At 40.7% G+C, this 20,873-nt stretch overlaps 1 protein-coding gene and 1 long non-coding RNA gene across 3 annotated transcripts; both read right to left on the bottom strand.

Annotated features, from left to right (window-relative positions):
* Window positions 1-375: 375 nt before the first annotated feature.
* Window positions 376-14,970, bottom strand: LOC144208149 (uncharacterized). The gene is made up of 3 exons (XR_013328838.1): window positions 14,864-14,970; window positions 14,464-14,557; window positions 376-417 (listed from the first exon to the last, which is right to left on the bottom strand). It is a non-coding gene; the product is annotated as an uncharacterized LOC144208149 (long non-coding RNA).
* A 195-nt stretch (window positions 14,971-15,165) lies between these two features.
* elac2 (elaC ribonuclease Z 2) lies at window positions 15,166-20,775 on the bottom strand. Of its 2 annotated transcripts, XM_077735362.1 has the most exons (24): window positions 20,679-20,762; window positions 20,280-20,527; window positions 20,163-20,213; window positions 19,954-20,089; window positions 19,829-19,886; window positions 19,684-19,752; window positions 19,518-19,619; window positions 19,309-19,364; window positions 19,177-19,235; window positions 19,026-19,098; window positions 18,845-18,957; window positions 18,458-18,556; window positions 18,229-18,367; window positions 17,977-18,062; window positions 17,728-17,849; window positions 17,550-17,643; window positions 17,288-17,426; window positions 17,184-17,222; window positions 16,990-17,099; window positions 16,722-16,821; window positions 16,512-16,632; window positions 16,368-16,446; window positions 16,133-16,277; window positions 15,166-15,987 (listed from the first exon to the last, which is right to left on the bottom strand). In XM_077735362.1, exons 2-24 carry the CDS (start codon window positions 20,483-20,485, stop codon window positions 15,769-15,771), a joined length of 2,415 nt encoding a protein of 804 aa, XP_077591488.1. In that variant the 5' UTR covers window positions 20,486-20,527; window positions 20,679-20,762; the 3' UTR covers window positions 15,166-15,768. The 2 variants fall into 2 exon arrangements, with proteins under 2 accessions (XP_077591488.1, XP_077591487.1); XM_077735361.1 differs by having other exon boundaries at window positions 20,280-20,775.
* Window positions 20,776-20,873: the final 98 nt, after the last annotated feature.

Below are 20,873 nucleotides of genomic sequence, written 5' to 3'. Positions count from 1 at the left end.
GGCGTGGAAGTGATTTGATCCCGCTCGCCACCTTCGACCACCGCGTCAATATTCATAAGCGGAGGTCAAAGCTACTTTTTAGGTCAACTTTTTAAAAGAAATAAACGAGCATTTGGGAATCTGGCCAAATATGATTAAAGTAATAAAAAAGTGCTTTACCTTTATAGGCTGGGAAATGTATATTTTGAAAAAAAATAATGATCACTGTCACTTTAAGAGCTTAATAACTTGGCAAAATTACCCCCCAAAAAGAGTTTGTATGAAAACCAAAACAATGGTGTCCCCAAAAACAGTCCTAATAAGTGTTATGTATATCTATACATCTATATGTATACAGTCTAATTTATGAAATAGAAACAAAATGACATGAACTCACCAAAAAGTAACTTTATCCCAGTCAATCTGCCACATTTTTAGCTAAAAAAACAAAACATAAACATTATTAGCATCAATGGCAATTTATGTCAACACATTTGACTGACAGCATTAACATAAATTAATCAATTCATATTTAATTAAGCATAGTCCTCTGAGTCTGAATTGAACTTTATTCATTATCTATGTGATAATGCATTTTTTTTTTTAAATCCTATCTTGTACATCCAGGATAAAAATGCATATTTTCCACGTTGAATTGGCAACCTTTGTGTTTTTTCCGCACTCTGGCGCAGAATTGAAAGCGTCACGTGGCAAATGCTCTCCATTTGCAGGTGTTGGCAAGCCTTTAGGTGCCTTTTAGAGCCAATCCTGATGTTCCAGTGTGATTATGTTCAATAAGCACAAAGCAGCTCCACAACACTCAAACACACACAAATGCGCTAGACACCGATTGCCTCTTGTGTGTTTGTGTGTGTGTGATCAATAATTCCTGCAGGCCAGATTTCACAGTGATGATGTGGACCGCCGCCGCTCCATCCCGGGAGAGAAAATGGCAGAAAAAGAGGTTTCATGCTTTCATTACACAGGCCGCCTCATACTGGATGAGCTCTAATAACACCATTGCGTTGTGCACTTGGAATACGCTCACATGGACACATTCAAAAAACACACAAAAACACACACACACAAGGGAATTGTGTATGTTGATTACAGAAATGGATTGCATTCACTTTAAAAATAAAATAAAGCCTGGAGCAAGTATTTTTGGGGTTGTTATTATTTTGGAAAACAGTTTTTTTCCTCAATGAGTGTTTTTTTTGTTGGTGTTTTTGTTCAACTCAGTTTTTCTACTACATTTATTTTGAAGGATTTTTTTTGGCGTATTTTTCTGAGTATAATAGATTTTTTTTACCCTCTTTTTAGTAATCACGCCTCTCTTGTACTGTGCATAAGTGCACTGAAGAATAGATCAAGATGAATAGATAAATGAATAAATAATAAAGGTGCTGCGCCAAGTGACCTGAGACGCACTTCAAATGTAATCAAAGTTTCAGCTGAAGGATGCCAAGATAAAATAAGCGGGAGATAAAACATGTTTGCAAATTTGGGGGAACGGCTAACACAGTGAAAATCCTACATTTTAAATCCTAACACTGCAATAAGTATGGACTACATCCTAGTATTATATTCCCTTTAAAATACTCCATTGTGTTATAACAGGGTAGAAACATCAGTAAAGGAAGCACTTTAGAAATGGAACATTGCAGCACATTGAATAAAAACGGTAAAAGACAATTACAGAGTGAAAGAAATGATTTTGCCATCCCAAAATTCCACATCAGACAGTTGAAATCGATCAAGTTTAGTTTAAGCAGACGTGACACACTCAAAGGAAAGTGAACAGAAAAATGTCTGTGGGTATGAAACAGAGCACTTTGTCATTGGGATGCCATCATGGTCAAGTGAATGAAGCCAACTTTCCTCTTTCTGGCTTTGAAGGAAAGTTATTGGAGATCAACAGGCGAGGATGATCGATGATCAAGTCACGCGTCTTCTCCTTCTTCTGTCTCTCTTTCAACCAATCAGTTCCCGTCCAAGTAATGTTTAATATCTAAGTACTGTTGAAAACTGCAGACATTTAGATATTAAACTCTCATGAATAGAATTTTGAGAGTTGGTTTCAATAGTACTTCGATATTAACTAGTACTTAGATATTATTAACAGTACTTCGATATTAACTAGCACTTAGATATTATTAACAGTACTTCGATATTAACTAGTACTTAGAAATTATTAACAGTACTTCGATATTAACTAGTACTTAGAAATTATTCACAGTACTTCGATATTAACTTTACTTAGATATTATTCACAGTACTTCGATATTAACTAGTACTTAGATATTATTCACAGTACTTCGATATTAACTAGTACTTAGATATTATTCACAGTACTTCGATATTAACTAGTACTTAGATATTATTCACAGTACTTCGATATTAACTAGTACTTAGATATTATTCACAGTACTTCGATATTAACTAGTACTTAGATATTATTCACAGCACTTCGATATTAACTAGTACTTAGATATTATTCACAGCACTTCGATATTAACTAGTACTTAGAAATTATTAACAGTACTTCAATATTAACTAGTACTTAGAAATTATTAACAGTACTTCGATATTAACTAGTACTTAGAAATTATTAACAGTACTTCAATATTAACTAGTACTTAGAAATTATTAACAGTACTTCGATATTAACTAGTACTTAGATATTATTCACAGTACTTCGATATTAACTTTACTTAGATATTATTAACAGTACTTCGATATTAACTAGTACTTAGATATTATTCACAGTACTTCGATATTAACTAGTACTTAGATATTATTCACAGTACTTCGATATTAACTAGTACTTAGATATTATTCACAGTACTTCGATATTAACTAGTACTTAGATATTATTCACAGCACTTCGATATTAACTAGTACTTAGATATTATTCACAGCACTTCGATATTAACTAGTACTTAGATATTATTCACAGCACTTCGATATTAACTAGTACTTAGATATTATTCACAGTACTTCGATATTAACTAGTACTTAGATATTATTAACAGTACTTAGATATTAAACAGTACTTAGATATTATTCACAGTACTTAGATATTAAACTATCTCTCATGAATATAATTTTGAGAGCTATTTTCAACAGTAAACTCTCTGTCACCATTTGACCGGCGACCAAACGTCCGAACACCGAGAGTAAACAACATCCATCCAATCCATATCAAACGTTTCCTTCGATTTTTCCTTCAAAAAAAAAAATGCCTTGCCAAAATAGGGGGCGACACTAATTGAAAGCTTTTTAGAAATGCCAGGAAGCTTCAAGAGGTGTCAAGAAACCCCCGGGAGACCCCAAATGGCGGAAGCAACTTGTCGTCGGGAACCACCGCCGCACGTCAAGTGACAACGGGAGGTCAGACATGTCGGGCAAAAAAAAAAAAAAAAAAAACAGAAGACGACATTCGGATCCCCTTCTGGTTCGCGGTGCTTTTCCGTTCCCCCACTTATGTTTGCACTCCACCCATCAAACACACATTTGGCCGTAGAGGACGTGATCCTCGGTGGACGGGACCCAGATCCGGGCGCCGGGCTCTCAATCTGCCAACCGTCCGAGCGTAGAAATAAATAGCCTGCACGGCGGCAAAGTGCTAAATGACGCGTGGCGTGAAAGTGGGACAAGGCGGCTCGCCCTGGGGGACGCCGCCTCGCCACAAGGTCACGGGGGTGCCCAGGCCGGCCGGGAGAGGTTTCCTACAGTCCAAGTCACTCGTCATCGTCGCTCGGATGACCTCGGTCACACGCCGGCGACCGAGCTGGAGTCAAATCGGCGTTGGCGTTTACAGTCTCCGCCCACCATGTGCAAATTAGGGCTCGTCATTCCAAACTTGTAAGACCCTCATTACGAGAAGTTGCCTCTTAATAGCCCACTCGGATGCCGCTAATGTTAGCTCGACGACGTCTTGACGCAGGTTATGGCACGCCACCATCACGCTAATTGAGAAGTATTCGGCAATTACCGCCGCGTCACTTTGCATTTTCATCAACAAGCGTCGCGGCGGCGATCGGAAGGAAAGCGTAATGAGACTTCATTTGCTAGTTAATCAGTTGCAAGCCACGCCGCCCCAAAAATCGCCCGACCGTGCCAATATTCGACCACACGGATGGTTGGATGTGGCGCCGCGACAATTAATCGATTCAATCGAGTAATTTGGTTGGGAAAAAAAATAAGATTTGGATTCCATTTTGCTGCTTCGACGATTCGTTTAATTAGAGTAAGCTTTTCAAAGTGGCGTACTTTGTTTTTATTGATTAGGGAGGTGACATTGTTGTCCACATTTTGAGATTCTTCACGTCGTAAATGAAGGAAACATGCTTCCAGGACAAAGTATAATACAAAAACATATAAAACAATGATTATAGGATTTATATCGACGTCTCACGAGTTTCTTGTTGGAGAAAAATTGTGTTTATGATGTCAAAAGCTGAAATAATTTAGTCAATACAGTAAGCAAGTCACATGATAAATAAAGCCATAATACTTAATTATGCCGAATTATGTTTTTTTATAAACTAAGAAATATGTTATTCTAACTCAAGTATGTTAAGCTCTTATGAAAGTACAATTCTCACGAAATACTTGTTTGAACAAAAATGTGTTTATGTTGCCAAATGCTGAAGTCATCGAGTCAATACAGTAAGAAAGTCATATGATAAAGACATAATACTTAATTATGCAGAATTATGTTTTTTATGGTAAACTAAGAAATATGTTATTTTAATTCAAGTATTCTATGCTCTTTTCAAAGTACGATTCGCACCAATAGATGTAGAGGTCAAAATAAATGCAAAAATCAACAATTATTCTGTAATACATTGTTTGTTACATGATCACTCGACGAATCAAAACCATGAATTGATAGATTAATCAAAAACTGAAATAATCATACAAATACTCTGTTACTGTGGATTCTTTCAAGTACTTCATTGGAAGTCCAGGTACAAAAAAACCGAATGTGCTTGACAAGTGTCCCACATTGCGACGTGGCATTAAAAGCAAAGTGCCACGGCAGCATAAGCTCTTATTTTGCAGCCTGACTTTATGAGCAAGACCTGTGAACTTAATTAGAGACGCTATTTCTAGCGAAGACAGGAAAGGCCCCCCTCAGGGTGATTGGCTCAAGACGTTCCTGGTCTGATCAGCAAGTTACTCGGTCGGCCCTTGCTGCCGACGATACATTTTTCAGTCACTCTGACAAACACACTCGTTCGTGCCTTCAAATTCACTCACTCACTCACATGCACTCAAGCTCACGCTCGGCCGGGCGCACAAAAGACAATCATTTGTGTGCAAACAAACACATCCACGCACACTCCAATCAAATAATCACTCCCAAAACCAAGGTCAATCCCTCTTTAGTTGAAGTCATTGGTTAAATTTGACAAATTCCTACATAACATTTGACACTGTCCAAAAAAGTCCGGACACAGATTTACTATTGGTGCATACACACACACAGGAGTAGGGAATCTATGGCTCGGGAGCCATATATGGCTCTTCTTTCCATGGGTAAATATGGCTCTCCACTAAACTGAGAGGTAGAATATGCAAATCAATGGTGAGAGAACTGAGTACCTCTAAATCTAGCACTACTTTTATCATAATTTTGTTTTTCATTACTCTTCCGCATGCATAATCTAATTGATACTGATTGGATTGAATAACTTTATTTAACATTATTGATTAACAACAAACAATGTTGTCAAAATAAGACTTTTTGTACTTTAAAAGTGGCGAAATGACTAAAAAACACAGATTTTCAATTCTGAGAATGGCTCTCAAGAAATAACATTATAAAATGTGAATTGTTTATAGCTCTCTCTGTCAAAAAGGTTCCCGACCCCTGTCCTAATATGTCGAATGGCCGACATCATGGCTGTTACTGTTTAATTAGGACACTCACACACACACATTTGTTGTGCTGATCTTTTCATCAAGGAAGCAAACGCCTCAAATGTGCCAGCTGAATTGAATCAACGTGTCCTGATGACACATTCAAAGTAGGCCGGCATACTTGCAGGTGTGAAAGTGAATCACTGCCAGTTTATCCTTCACCTCATTTTTTTTTCTTCTCCTGAACGCGTCACGGTTCTTTTCACCTGTTGTGAAAGTACATCCAAAATGCATCTTTTTTGTTCAATGTTGTTTTCAAGGTCATTTTTTAAAAAAGAATTTACAGGCAGAAGATTTTATCGATTCCATTTCCAAACAAGGCTGCCGATCTCTTTCAAGTCTGTGTCAAATGTTTTTTTTACATTTTTTTTCGCGTCGTGAAAGCCGCGACCTTGTTGAAGGAGGCTCGGCAGATGCGCGAGCCCCCCGGGAAGGAATGGGGGGGTGTTCCGGCCGAGGGTTAAAGACGCCACGAGGACGCCCGTGTATGTCCTGGCGTTTTTTTTTTCTTGCACCCCCTGCAGCTGGCGCTAATGAGCGACGGGGATGTTACAGGATAAGGAAGGCGCTGGCGTTTTGATGAGATTTTGAAGGCATCAGCCGCGTTTTTGCTGTGCCAAAAGAGACGACCCAGTTCGCTCAACCGTGATTATTAAACTTTCATGGCCTCTAATTTAAGTTGCCTACTTGTCACCGATACGACCATCACTTCTTTAATGGCTTGCCAGAATAAGCCAAGACGTTTTTTTTTGGCAAGTGAGGTTATTTGGGGCTGGAAACTGGAGAACCCAGAAAAAAACCCACATAAACGCCATATGGGAAGGTTAGAAACAAATGGGGATGGAACCCTCGATCTTAGAACCATTTTGGGAAACTTTGAAACGATTAGCCTTTCTAAAAATCCTAATTTTTGAAGCTAAATTCGAAGAATTTCTACAAAAAAAAATGCTACTTTGTGACCAATTGGAAAACAAAACCCTGCCTCAAAAACCCCATTATGAAACCCGGAAAAAAACCCATAAAACGCCACACAGGAAGGTTAGAACCCACTGGCTTGGCCGCCATCTTTGAAACATACCCTTATTTTAACATTTGAATCTTTGAAGCCAAATTTGAAGAATTTCTACTAAAAAAAAATGCTACTTTGAGCCCAATTGGAGAACTCTACCCTGCCTTAAAAATCCCATTTTGAACTTGAAACCCTAATTTAAAAGCCACCAAGCGCCGCATGCACCCGAGCTGATAAACGATTCATTTAACCAAGAATTGGACAGAGTTTGTATGGTGTGATTTATGTGGGAACGCGGGATTCCTGCGCATTTTCCCCGGGCCTGGCCAGCGGAGAGGATGATCCATTATGTAGACATCAGAGCGCAAGCTAGTAGCGAACGTGTTGTTCCCGTGAATGGGCCGTTTCGTTCGAGGTCGGCAAACATGGGAACGCGCCGCATCAATTACGGCGAGCGAACGGAATGGAGAGGCGCATCATTTGGCCTAAAACGCTCTCCCATCAGGCAATTGGCATCATTTGGACGGAGCGGCGAGGTCACGTCGACTCCGGGACTGGAATTCCGAGTGAGCTTTTCCACATGGTCGCCATGGAAACTCCGTGATCTCGCAGGCCAACCGACAAGCTACAGTGTCAAATACGGTCTCGGCGGAATAAAAACATGGCCGGCCTCTGGTCTATGGCGGAGATTTATGCCTTTGGCGCTTGGTTACGGTTGTGCATCCATGTGAGGTTTCTTTGCGTTGGTTCTGTTGCGCTTGCTGTTTTTCAGGGTTAGTGCATTTTCTTGTTCCGTATTTCCTTGTTTGTCTTTGGTTTAGGTTTTCTTGTGTTTTCTAGTACTGTATCTTTAGCTGGTGTCTTGAATATGACACTTGATGACCACGTTTTTGCTCTAAAATTCTGTTCCGAGTCTGTGGTTTTAGGATTCTTTGGATTTTTTGGTGGTCTGACTTCAAAAAAAACAAATTGTAGCAGTTTTTCCATCCAAACTGAAGCAAAAGAAGGTTTTTACAGATGAGTTTTCTCCACTATAGTATCTTAAAACTGCAGTGGGTATCACTTAGATAACATTAGATGAGCCGGTCACTCTGGTGTTACTCCTTCTTTGGAAAGGTGAAGCGAATGGTCGCACGAGGCCCGCGAGAGCTTTGACGAGGTCAAACTGAAGCAACCGAGATGAATATTCATACAAAGGCGGCGCAAACCACAGATTTAATGTGCCAATTTAACGAGCAGGTCGACGCAGAGGGGGGGCGGCTTTGGTCTAGATTCCGTCTCCCCCCGGAGATGAAGCGTTAGTCCCTGACTCTCGCCGGGGAGGAAAACGGATGCGTCCGTTTGACCGGCGTGAATCACGGACGTAGCCTGGCATGCGGCAGCCCAGAATAATCAGATGAGAAGGAATGTGACGATGCAGTAGTGCGGCCATTATGCCGTGAAAACAAGCAATCTCCCTCCATGCTGCAAATTAGGACAAGGTAGAAAAAAAGGGCATTATTGGAGATGGGAAACCATCTACATAGGCGCTAATGGACTTCTTCTCCAAATCCCTTCTTTGTCCTCTTGTGTCCAATTTTAGAAGAGTTGAAAAATGGTGTCTGGCCTTCTCATTGGCCAGATTAACGCAACAAGCCTGGCATTTTTCCACATCTGAAATCTCTTTTTCCCTTTGTTTTCTTTCTCCTTTGAAGTCGTGATGATCTGCAGGCTTCTCAGGGGTCAAAGTTCACCCGAGAAAGCCGTTATTGAAGCTGCAATGGCGAGAGACGTTATTGCGAGGGGGAAGCGTAATCACACATGGAGTCATGTTTTCGCCGGAGGGTCATCGGCTAACGCAATAAGTCGTCCATCGGAGGTCTCGGTAAGCGTTGGCGCAATCCAATTAACGGCGCATCAAGCAAATAACCCGCAAACTGGTGAATGACGACTTGCCCGGAGATAAAGGCGGAATGTCCGAAGTGGCACTGAAAGTTTTTGCGGCGTGGCGTATAATAAATACAAAACAAGGACGCGGATGAGGATTTATGGAAGGGGGACTCAGATGATATCGCTGCAGCGTAATAAGTCGCCGCCAATTCATCATGACCACCAGAAGCCTGAGCTCAGCTAAAGTCGGCTCGGTTCTTCTTTTCTTTTTCTTCGGAGTTATCTTCTGGGCTGATCGGCCTCCATGATGAGGAGGAAGTTTCCCATGGAAACCAGAAGAGACACATTCCTTCGTGGTCTTTATCCTCTTGATAGATTTTTTACTCTTTTGTCATTTCTCATGTACGGTATGGTTTTTCTTTGAAATCAAATGATCAAAAAACATTGAATATTTGTCATTTTTTACTTTTGTTTACCATTTAAAGTTGAGATGTATCTTGCGTCAAGATCAATTTTTATGGTCTTGAAGTTGTTTGCAGATATAATGAGTCTTTTGCAGGTCTAGGTCCTGGTCTTTGTCTTGACTAACAAAAATCTTGATCTTGATTCCCAAGTCTTGATCTTGATTCCAAAGATCTTGATTTTGACTAACAAAGATGTTGATCTTGATCTTCACTAACAAAAATCTAGATCTTGATTCCCAAGTCTTGATCTTGACTAAAAAAAACTTGATCTTGATCTTGAGTCTCAAGTCTTGATCTCGACTAACAAAAATCCTGATCTCGATTCCCAAATCTTGACTTTGACTTCATCTCACTGATTCCTGATTTTGGACATATCTTGGTCTGACCTGGTCCAAGTCTTTATCTTCATCTTGACTCCCAAAAGACTTCATCAAAGACATTCCTGATTTCAGGCAAGTCTTGGACAGATCTTTGTGTTAAGCCCAACACAAGTACTATTAAAAACTGTTATGTTCCAAAATCCATTGCGAGGTGACAAAAAAAAAGGGAAACATAGACTAAACGTCTGTTGTCGTAAATGTGAGGCGGTGTTGAGCAAACAACTGCAGCTGCAACAAAGAGCTGCTGGCACACATTCTAATAAGACATGGACAATTTGCGCAAATACAGGCCACAGAACAATGGCAAGCAAGGACCAGCCTTGAAATAAAAACATGGGCTTTTGTTGCCAGCGTCACTCTGCCAATTGTCACCATTCGCAGGCGGGCGGGCGGGGGGGTTCGTCCTTTACTGTCGGCCCACCACCACCACCACGGCGGCGGCCGAGGTGTTAATTATCTCGGGACTTCTTAAATCAAGCTGCCACGCGCGTCGGCCGTTTAGGACGATAAGGCCCATCCGTCTTTGTCTGCCGGCTTCCCTTGGGTACGCTGTGATGTTTATCTACCCGTGCGCCGACTGTTCTTTTTTTTGTGTGTGTTTGCTTTTCTAACGCACAGACGTTCGGTTTCGGGCCGTGTTGCTAAAGTTCTCACGTCTCTGCGCTTAAAAATGGAGACGGACTTGCCACAGGTATTGAAACTCGGTGGTACAAGTAGTAACTGTGCAGTAAAACTGTTGTAGTATGTTTTCAATCATGGATTCTATGATTACAGTGTATTACTATTCGAGACTACAGACTGTAGTCTGGAACAGTCATTGCAAAATTCCAAAAAAGTACTTTGAAATACATTTTTAAGTAGTAGACTGAAAGTGACATGATCAAAAAGTATACATTTTTAAAAGAATGATATAAATGAGGTCAGCATTGATTCATGTTTCACTGCCATTGATGGAGATAGACTTGCAATCCATCTTGAAGACTGACAGCTATCAAAATACTTTAAAATACATCCATCCTTTTTTTTAAAGACCTGATTCCTATCCTCATTTCATGTCAGCCTTAGCTCGCTTAGATTTTTCTGAAAGCACCCCCTCAGACCATAGCAAACACCCCCCCCCCCCCCTTTTCTCCGGATCATCGAATCTTGCCATTTTGACTTTGGAGTCCACTTTAAAAAGAAGCGAGGATACTTAGGAAGTGGAGAGCGCTCGACCTGAAGGTAAATGAAAGCGTGGGCGGAGCAGGTGGGAGTTAGATATTTCTCTAACGAGGTTGACGATTAGCGCCACGACCTTGATCAAAGTCGGCGAGCCAAGGTCTCGCACCAGCGATCGGCAAAACGCCGCCGCCAGAACATCTGCTCTTCATTCATTTCGCACATTGTCAACTCATTCACTTTCATTAATGGGAATGGATGTCCAATCCACTTGGACTGGGAGAGGCTGCCACCAAGTGATTTCTGCCAGCCTCTTGCAGTCCAAATGATTGGTCATCCACTGCCAATGGATAAAAGGAGCACCAGGAGCCATGGAAAACAATAGACATTTTTAGTACTACTATATACTGTATATAATATGTTTTAATTTCTATTTAGTCATGCAGACCTTTAGCACCTCCCAGTGGTAAATAGCCATTGTATGACTGGTCGCCTGGAAAGATGTATTCAATGGAATTTGAGCATTTTCAAGGGTCAAAGTGACTATTTGTGGTCTGTCAAAGCAAAAATGAGCCACAAGACGTCGGAATTTTCTTCAGTGAACGTTCTACTACATTTTGTCGGTTTGTCATTCCATTATGACGACGAAAAATGGCAGTTGATTTAATAGAATCTGGTTTTGTAAAAAGGCACTCTAGCAAGATGTCAGAAATTATCTTACAAACAATCAGTCATTTATGGAAATATCTACATGGTGAAAAGCCAACTTAATGGTGACTGACAATGGCTTTTAAAATGAACGCCCTTCAAAAAAAAGCCAATTTACAGGTATTATTTGAATCATTTAATGATGCTAAAAATTGAAAATGAACGAATTATTTTTAAACAGGGAAAATACCAGCCTCTTATTGGTCTGCTTATTATATAGCGCTCTCTGATTTGTCTGTTTTTACATGCTAATATCACAAAATGTTGACTATTTTTACTATGACTTTTCTACTAATTCTCAAAAAAGAAGAATGTTGAGTAATTGATTCTACAGGAAACTTAACCTGTGTTCATTGTTGGGTGTCCCATTATTTTATTACTCACCACACTAAGAGAAATGCTGACCTTTGATTTTTTTTTTTTACCAAAGTAGCACTAATTTATGATTAAGACAACTTGAACCTTCATTAACTGAAAAAAAAGTCTCCCTGGTGAGCAGTTATATATATTTTTTGGAGGACACTCGCCCACGAACCATGGTTTTGTGTACAAAACGTGGAACGGTAAGAAGAACCAACCGCAGTCCGTATCCCACGTGGCTTATTTGCAAACAACACTGCAGCGATGCATTTATCAAGCTAATAAAGCGCAATGAAAGCACATTGGGAGGTGCTAAAGGTGGAGCAAAAATAAACTAACGGTCATTTGGTGGCCTTAAGCAGCCATATTTCACCAGAATGTCCACTTTCTAAAAAAAAAAAGGGACATTTTCTTGCAAAAATAAGCTTAAAGGTCCTTTTTTGGGGATTATTATACGTTTTACAAAGATCAAAAAGTGAGGGAGTGTCCAAACTATTCCACAAAATGCCATGTTTTTATTCCAATGGGGTTTCTTCTAAAACCAGCAGCACCTCACACTAAGCAACCAATTAGTTTTTTTAGAGACCAAAATGGGTGAATATGTTCAGTTGGAATCAAACCAAGAACCGTGTGCGGCCCTGGAGGAGCGCTTTGGACACCCGTGGATTAAGTCGATTAATGGTGGCAGCCCTAATTGCTCCGAGAACACAATCCCCTTTGGTCGTTGAAGTTCTATGCAATGTTTTTACAGCTCTTCCTATTGCGGATGGAACTCATGGGGTCGAAGGTGCAAACGCAACGACGCCAGCGAGGATGACGACGCGAGCCGACAGCTGACAGACACTAAATTGGCGGGACCTCACGGGATTGGACCGTTGACAATTAGCCGGCTCTCCACACGACCGTGACCTCCAGTCGGCTCAGATTAGCTGTGGCTTTCAATGCGGAGCCGCGCAATGCCCCGTGGGGTAACGGGGCGCCGCATAATTGACTTTGGATTCAGGTGGTGAAGGCCAGCCACGGCTATGTCCAATCGGCGGCTTTCATTCCACGCCGAATTAACGATGACAACATGGCGAACGCTTCTTTTGGGATGTCGTCATCAAATGCTCGCAAATGCTTAAAAAGGGTCATTTTTTCCATCTCTGTCAATGGCAGCCAACGAATAAAGTTTTGAGGCTTTTTCAATAAAGCTGTGGCAATATTGGTGGTTTTAACATAGAAACAAAATACATAAATTCATTTTTTTTTTCAAATCTGTTGTGCATCACAATATAAGATCTCAAACAACTTTTAAATATTTTGTTTTTTACAATAATAAAGTTGGGTACACAATGCGACAAATTGAGCTATATTTGTGTTTTGTGATTACTATTCTTGATATATTTGGTTTTGCTGGACATTTTCTTTTAGTTTGGTTCAGTAGTGTAAATATGTCTATATAAATAATATATGCAATATTTTTTTGTTACTTTTAGCCCTTAGGATGTTCACAACAAACATTTAATTGCAAGTCTATCACCATAAATGACAGCCAATGAGTTCATGCTTGAAAATCCTCAAAAAATAAGTACCTTTTAAAAATTAAAACCATTTTTACCCCAATTCCGATCTTCTAAAAATGACATAATTGGGCCTGATTTCTGATGGGGGATATCTTTAGTTTTTTTAGGCACCCTTAAAACTGATGACCCTTTTTATTGACCTAATATACCAAGTTTTCCTATTAAACCAATTAACATGTGGAACAAGCACACACACACACACACACACACACACACAACGTTGACAAAAAGGTGATGTGTGGTAACACATCCATCAGGTTTAGCATTGAGTAGCGAAGTCACGTCTGCTTCTCAGATAAACATACACTAGAACGGGAGTGCGTGCATGGCATAGCTTAGCCTAGCGGCCCACAGAAAAGCCGCTTATTATCATTCAGGCGACCTTTGGAGAGCCGCCGTCACGCTTCGGAAAACAGCCCGGCTCGCAAGAGGTGCATTTACATTTTGAGGAGCGGCCGCGCGTGACGCTCACTCAAAAAAATGAAGACGTGAAAAAGAAACAAATGGGGAGGGAAAAAAATGCACTCTCGCCCCTTAAAGGAAGACATTTTAGAATTACAAACCTGTTGTTTTCATAAAATAAACAAGACAAACTTCCATTATCTTCACGAGTAAACATTTGGCACCCTTTTATTTTGCCAATTGAATGACTTTTTTTCCCTATACATATACAAAAGGTGGACAATTTTACTGAGGCACAACCACCAGTAGATGGCAGTGATGCATCATTAGGAAATGAGAAATAATTCAAGAACATAGGCATAGGTATAACTGAAATGCATCACTTTTGGAGCAAGATGTATTGTAGTAAATTCAGTTCAAGTAAAATTAAGTATAAAAATACTTTTGTACTAGGAGGTATGTGACATAAATGTGTTTTTTATGAGAGAATAATTATCATCAGTATTTCAGCACTGTGAAATATTACTGAAACTTACCTGACCGTCTGTCATTTACCAACATTACGTAATTGAGATATTTTGCTATGTATTTTAACAAAGCAAAGAGCTAAATATTTATTATAAATAGCATTTACTCACTCATTACTGGCAGAAAGAAGTTTCATCTTTTCTTTACAATTCCAACGGTGCTTTATCGCCCTCCTGTGGACATCAAGGGAAGTGCAGCAGGGTTCTTAACAGGAAAATAAAAAAATATATGTAACGCCACATTAGATTATCGACTTTTTCAAAATGCAAATAAATTAAATTACAATACGAAATAAACATTGCACCGTTCGATCATCTGTTGGTTGAATTTGAATTGCAAGGGAGACGTAATGCAATTAGTTGGTTAAATTTGAAGTGAAAGGGAGATGTAATGCAATATACATGTGGGTTTAAAACTTAGATCTTAAAGAAAAATGCATATCAAAAGTATATTAGAAATATGATCTCCTTATTTCAATGCAAAAGCCCGTTTTGGTTATATTTCTCTCACCTTTACACAGCAAACACACTTGGACGCTACTGTGATTAGGTAATTAAAAACACAAGGTTGCTTGCAGCGTTCTCTGTTGAGATGCCCTGCAAATGCCTGACTAAATTTAGATATTAATTATTAGCGTCAGTTTAAACGCGATCCCCTCATGCCTGCATAAATGTATCAAAAAAATGCACAAGTATTTGGAAGATATACTTTTTGTTCACTTTACTTTGACTCCTTTAACAGAATTGACTATAATATAACCCAGTTTTGATTAAAATGTTATTTAAACACAAGAAAAGACAAGAAGCAGGAAATGCATGATTTATTAATTGTATTTTTGCTGGATGTTTTGAAATGATAACTTGCAAGCTTTCAGTGCAACTTTGTTCTTCATTCATGGAAGAAAGAAAAATATTTTATAGCAAATAATGATTAGTTAAAACATAAGCACACACCACCCTAGCACCCATGTTAAAAAGTGTAATTGAACTTAATTTATAAGAGTCGTTTTCAGTTCAGTTGAGCTTCTGGGCCCAAGCTTTTGAAGCCATCTAAAATAAACAAAGGTTTAGTGAGGTAGTCAACCATCAAACTGATTATGTCCATAAATTCTATTAAAAAAATGATTTGCTCACTTCAAATTGAACTGAAAGAACACTTGCATGTACAATAACGTATTTGTGTGCATGATAGCAAAGACAAATGTACAATATTATACCAAGTGTGTGCATGATTGCAATGGCTAACAAAAACACTGCATTCATAAAAACAAAACAAAAAATTCTAGGTTACCAGTTTGGATGCTTAAGCATTGGACATTTTTGTGCTCAGGACAATGAAATAAAAGTTAATTTGGATACCATTTCAGCATCTCTGAACAAAAAAAAGTGGGCTGTGAGTCCTATTCTTGGATGTCATCAGCTGCTCTTTTGTCTCTTAGTTTGGGAGCTCGCGTCATCCGCACGATCGCGCTTGGCCCCGCGGTCAACGTCCTCCGGTTCAGTGGCGACTGCCCGGAACTGCAGCCTGTGCTCCCGTCGCTCTCTCCTCTCTTCCATCTCCTCCAGGTCATCGGCAAAGAGCGTCTTCAATGCTGGGATCAGACATGGGAGGTCCTTCAGATCTCCCGGACGCACCTGTCAAGCAGTTCTGAATTTAATTGTATTCCCAATCCCAGTAAAGGCAGTAGACGTCCAGCCCATATAAACTGGGAGCATTTGGCTCCCTCTGAGTGAGTCTATATGGAGCAGATATCTACATTTTCAATCCGGTGGTCCTCACCCGCATATGGTCGAAGGCGATGCCGACCCGCTCGGTAAAATCGTTGCTGAAAAGCGGGATCTTGGCGTAGCGCTGGCTGAAGTGATTAAGCATGATGAAGCCAGCCTGCATGCGCATGCCTACATCGATGGCCTGTGATGTCGTGCTGGAAAACAGAGCGCCACAAGGGACATCATTTTTGCTTCCAATGCAGATTGGTTACTAAAATATAACAGAAAATAATATGCGTCCCAACCTGTGGCGTTTCTCCACAGCGTCCTCCTCCAAACCATCCTCCAGCGTGGCCTCGTGAATAAGCAAGGTGGCATTCTTGCCTAGTAAAGTAAAATGAGAGCAAAAATTATACTCAGTCGAGTCCGTATAAGATAGGCAGACTTACCCATGTGCACGAGAGCGTCAGAGGGCATCGTGTCTCCGGAAAAGACCAACTTCCAACCTGACTTGTGAGTTAGGCTGCAGGCAAAAGCGTTCTTGCAGTGACGCACTCGACATGTCTGGAACTGAGGACCAAAAAGGCAGTTGCCATTTATTTTTATTTATTCATTCTTAATCGATGCAAGGAAAGGCCTGCACTAGGATGTGTGACAACCTTATTTAAAGCATTGTTCTTCAGTAACTCTGAGATGAAGGCTTGCGTTTTGGGTTCAGGTGTTTCGCTTTTATGGTGCAGGACGTCATTGGGGATGAAACTGCAAGTAGAACAGACTAAGACTAACAGAGGTGGGCCAAAAAAAAAGCCCTACTCAGAAAAGTACAAACCCCTAAACATATTTTCCAATTATTTTTACCCATTTCCCAAAAGTATGAATATTTGGGAAAAAAGATATTTAGCAGCAGGGATGAAAACAAGGTCATACTTGATGTGTTGGAGGAGCTCCTCGCAGCCGTGGTGATACTGCCGCAGCCAGCTCATCATGTCCTGGGGGGCCATGAGCAAGAGGGGGCTCCAGGCCTTTCCCAAAGTCAGCTGAAAGAGGGCACCTCAGATGTAAGATGAGTTTTTAAACATATCAGCAGCCATTGCCGTCAATGGCACTTTTTCCCAACATACCAAGGCACGTTGTCTTTGGTACAGAAGCTTGATGAGACCCTGACAGGAGGGGAAAAAAGTAGTCATTTCCCCCTTTTTTTGCTTCCCTTTCTATTGCCACTCACCGTGTGATGATCGGCATGCATGTGTGACACAAAAACGGCAGATAAGTCGGACAGAACCCTGTCAACTTGGTCTCCATAGTGCCGGCAAAGCTGGCCGAAGGTCCCCTCGCCGCAGTCCAGAAGCAGCGAACGGTCATTGCTGATTGCCAAGAAACATGACAATCGTACATTTTTGTCAATAGCAGAAGTAGTCATTGTGGTTAAAAATGTTAGTTATAATTGGTTTTGAACACATTGACTAATTTAAATTGTTGCAACCAACCTGATGTTAACCAAAGTACTGCTGACGTTGCGGATTTTCATGGGCAGCGCCGATCCTGTTCCCAAGAAAATTAATTCGGGATACTCCGCTTTTCCTTGACCAAAAAAAAATATATATATATGCACTATATTATTAGAGTCAGCCATTGTGACCCTGACCAAGTTTGCCTTTAACTCACCGAGAGGCACTGAAGTGCCACTGGATCGTAATTGTTGACATTTATCCACCTCCTGCAAGAAGTTGGGGACATCTTGGGCCTCTTTGACAAAATCCTCTAGGCTGCAGGGTGGGATGGCATCCCTAAAATGACCACACACACACAAATAAGAGCCCCAAAAAGCAGTTGACTGGTAAACTGCCACTGATTGAGCAACAAACTCCCTAAATGGTAGCCAAATGAGTTCAAGCAAAGGAATCGTTGACTGACCTTTGCCACTCAGTGACTGGTCGCAACTGGAACTTGAGTAGACATTCACCTCGGACTGCTGACACATCCAGAGATGCTGGGTCATCCTATAAGAAATAAAAATACAATTGCTTTACATTGACTTAGACCATGTTCTCTTTGTTTTATTTATATTTTTGATGCGGAAAGTCATTTATAAACTAACAGAAATACAGACTGATTTTTTTTGGCAAACTGAATTTATCTATTATCATGCAATGAGTCATAAGTTACTATTGGCGCGTAGGTCTGAAGGTGAGGAAAGATGTCGGGGTGGATCATGTTGAGCTGCGCTTGGATCTTGTGGCTGCGGACATTGTGGGGAGATCCGGCGTGCTCGTTGAGGATCAGGTGTTTGGTGCTTGCTGGGAACCTAATGTGGTTCATAAAAAAAATATAAAAAAAAGTCACACGAAATGGACTGACTTGCTCATCAGCAACTTGAAAATAGCAATTTTCAAACCTTTTCATCCAGTCTTGGTACTGTTGGCTTTTCAACACCCCCTCTGGGGTTATATGCACAATCAGGGCAGGGGCGTCCTCAGTTCCTCCACTGTGAAAACTGTAGGATTTTCAAGAACATTACATAGAAGTCCACTTACGATAAATATAATTTAAAAAAAATTACAAGCTAGTCAGCATCATGCTTTCATGTAAAATATTTTTTGATCAAATCAGTCTTTGTAAATATGCCATGTAAAATTGTGGCCACCTATAGCTTATATTTTCATGTATTTGTATGAATTGTTCTTCAAATCTGGGTCAATTTGGCTGGTGCATTTGGGGTCAGAGCCCTTTTTCATTTACAGTAAATGATTAATGTCTGGCTAATTTTGTGTGTGTGACTGACCTTGAGATGTCTTGACTTTCGCAAAGTGGCGAAATAAACTCCTCCGAAGGGCACGCTACAATGACAAAGACCTGTCCCGGATCGGTGGGTGTGCAGACTTGCTCCGGTTTGATCTGAAGGAAAGACAGTGCAAAATCTTAAATACTATATGATGATAGACTTGTGACTTTTTGTCATCTACCTCTTTGCCATTGTATGTAATGGTTTTCCCACTCTTCAGAGCGGCGATGAGCGGGCCAATGGCTGCCGTGCCGCTGGGTGAAAAATCAACATGGCAGTTTGTTTACATAAACAGGACTAACTTCCTTGGTGGAGCTCATAAAATGACTTACATGGGAAGTCCAAGTTCTTTGGCTTCTGCCACCAAGAAGTTTCCTTTCTTGGGATGAAGCTGACAAACAAAAGAAAATGTCACTTGACTTTATAAGGTTTTTTTATGCAAACTTGGCAGACGATTGTCCTACTTTGCATATGAATGAGACCACCAGTGACGCATCTCTTGTTATTTTTCTTTTTTCTCCTACAAAAAAAGTATCAATAAGGAAGCATTTGTATTTATTTTTCACCTGTGTCAATCAATTATGCATACTAGGGCTGCCCAAAACAATTGTTTTGATAAATAATTGTGGCAGACTTAGTGTTACAAAGAAAAAGAATATACATAATATGTCACCTGGTTGGTCCTTGGCAGTATTGGGATGCTCGTCGTCTTGGTGGGAGGCGGGACTTGGGGACCGGCTACTGCTTGGTGAGGTTTGGCTACTTCCTGGTGTGGCTATGGACAAATATGTTAAGGAGGTAGAGGTCTATGTTGATGAAAAACAAAAATAGATGCTAACCAAAAATGGGAACTTGCATGACGGTCATGGTTTCGTCCACAAATGGCGGATCCGTGTAAGGCCGAACGGCTGTGCAGGAAAATGATCAAGTTAAAAGTGGGAATAGGTTATAGGGTGGCGGCTATAGCTAAAAAAAAAGACATACAAAGTTGGATGTTGTCGAGCGGCCCGCAGAACGTCTTGATGGAATTCACGTAGTTCTCCTACAACGAAAAAAGTCAGATTTTACCTTAGTTTTTGTATCCCGTTACTTAAATTTCAGGTTCTTACCAGCTGTGGAGGGCCAGAAAGGACACATTCGGGTACCCCGGTATCCTTCAAAGTGAGGATCATTCCACAAAGACCACCAACATTTTCCCAGCTCATCCTGGTCAAGAAAATGTTGTCGAGTCGCGATGCTCGCAACCTGGACACAAAGAACCGATTGTGAGGAAAGCTGATGTACTGTTAATGACACTGAAATATACCAAGTCACTTACTTGTGTTCGTGCATGAGTCTTTGTGTTCCTTCCCCACAGTTGAACAGGTAGCTGCACATGCAACATAAATTAAGCGATGATGTCACAATGTTAGGTGATGCACACCCGCAAACGTACCTGTTAAATTCGGAGAAGACGTAAAGGGATGCACTATTGTCCCGACTTCCAGAACCGACCACTTGCAAGTACACGTTGGCGGGGCTGTGAACCACTCCGTGTTTTCTGCGGGTTTCTTTGCACTTCAGCCGACGCAGTGGGTTTGCCGGCTGCTTGGCGGACTTCTTCATCTTGTTGTTAATGTTATTGTTGTTTTTGTCGGCCATGGTGCGACGCGGATGACAAGTAGGTTGCAGATGACAATAACGCTGGGCGAGAAGTAGCGGTCGAGCGGCAGCAAAAACACACGATGTGACGGCACTCAGCACTTTCATAATATTAATGGAACATGGATCAAACGTATTTACATAGATTTTTCTTAACCCAACATTCTCGATCTGAGATCTGGGGACGTTTTACCTCATAAATGCTGTCAATGTGGGACAAGTAGGTGGCGAAAAGGTTGCTGTTTGCGAGTTCAGGTTGACACGTGCGGGTGTCTTTTCCGGCATCTATTGATGACGTATACAAGCCTCGGCCAATGGCCGACGAGGTTCTTTTTCTCTCTGGACCAATCGATTCCGAGGGATTCAGGTGTGACGCAACTTCGCTTGA

Source organism: Stigmatopora nigra, chromosome 15, assembly GCF_051989575.1.
Source record: "Stigmatopora nigra isolate UIUO_SnigA chromosome 15, RoL_Snig_1.1, whole genome shotgun sequence".
Classification (NCBI taxonomy): domain Eukaryota; kingdom Metazoa; phylum Chordata; class Actinopteri; order Syngnathiformes; family Syngnathidae; genus Stigmatopora; species Stigmatopora nigra.
This window is presented reverse-complemented; position numbering and strand designations above follow the sequence as displayed.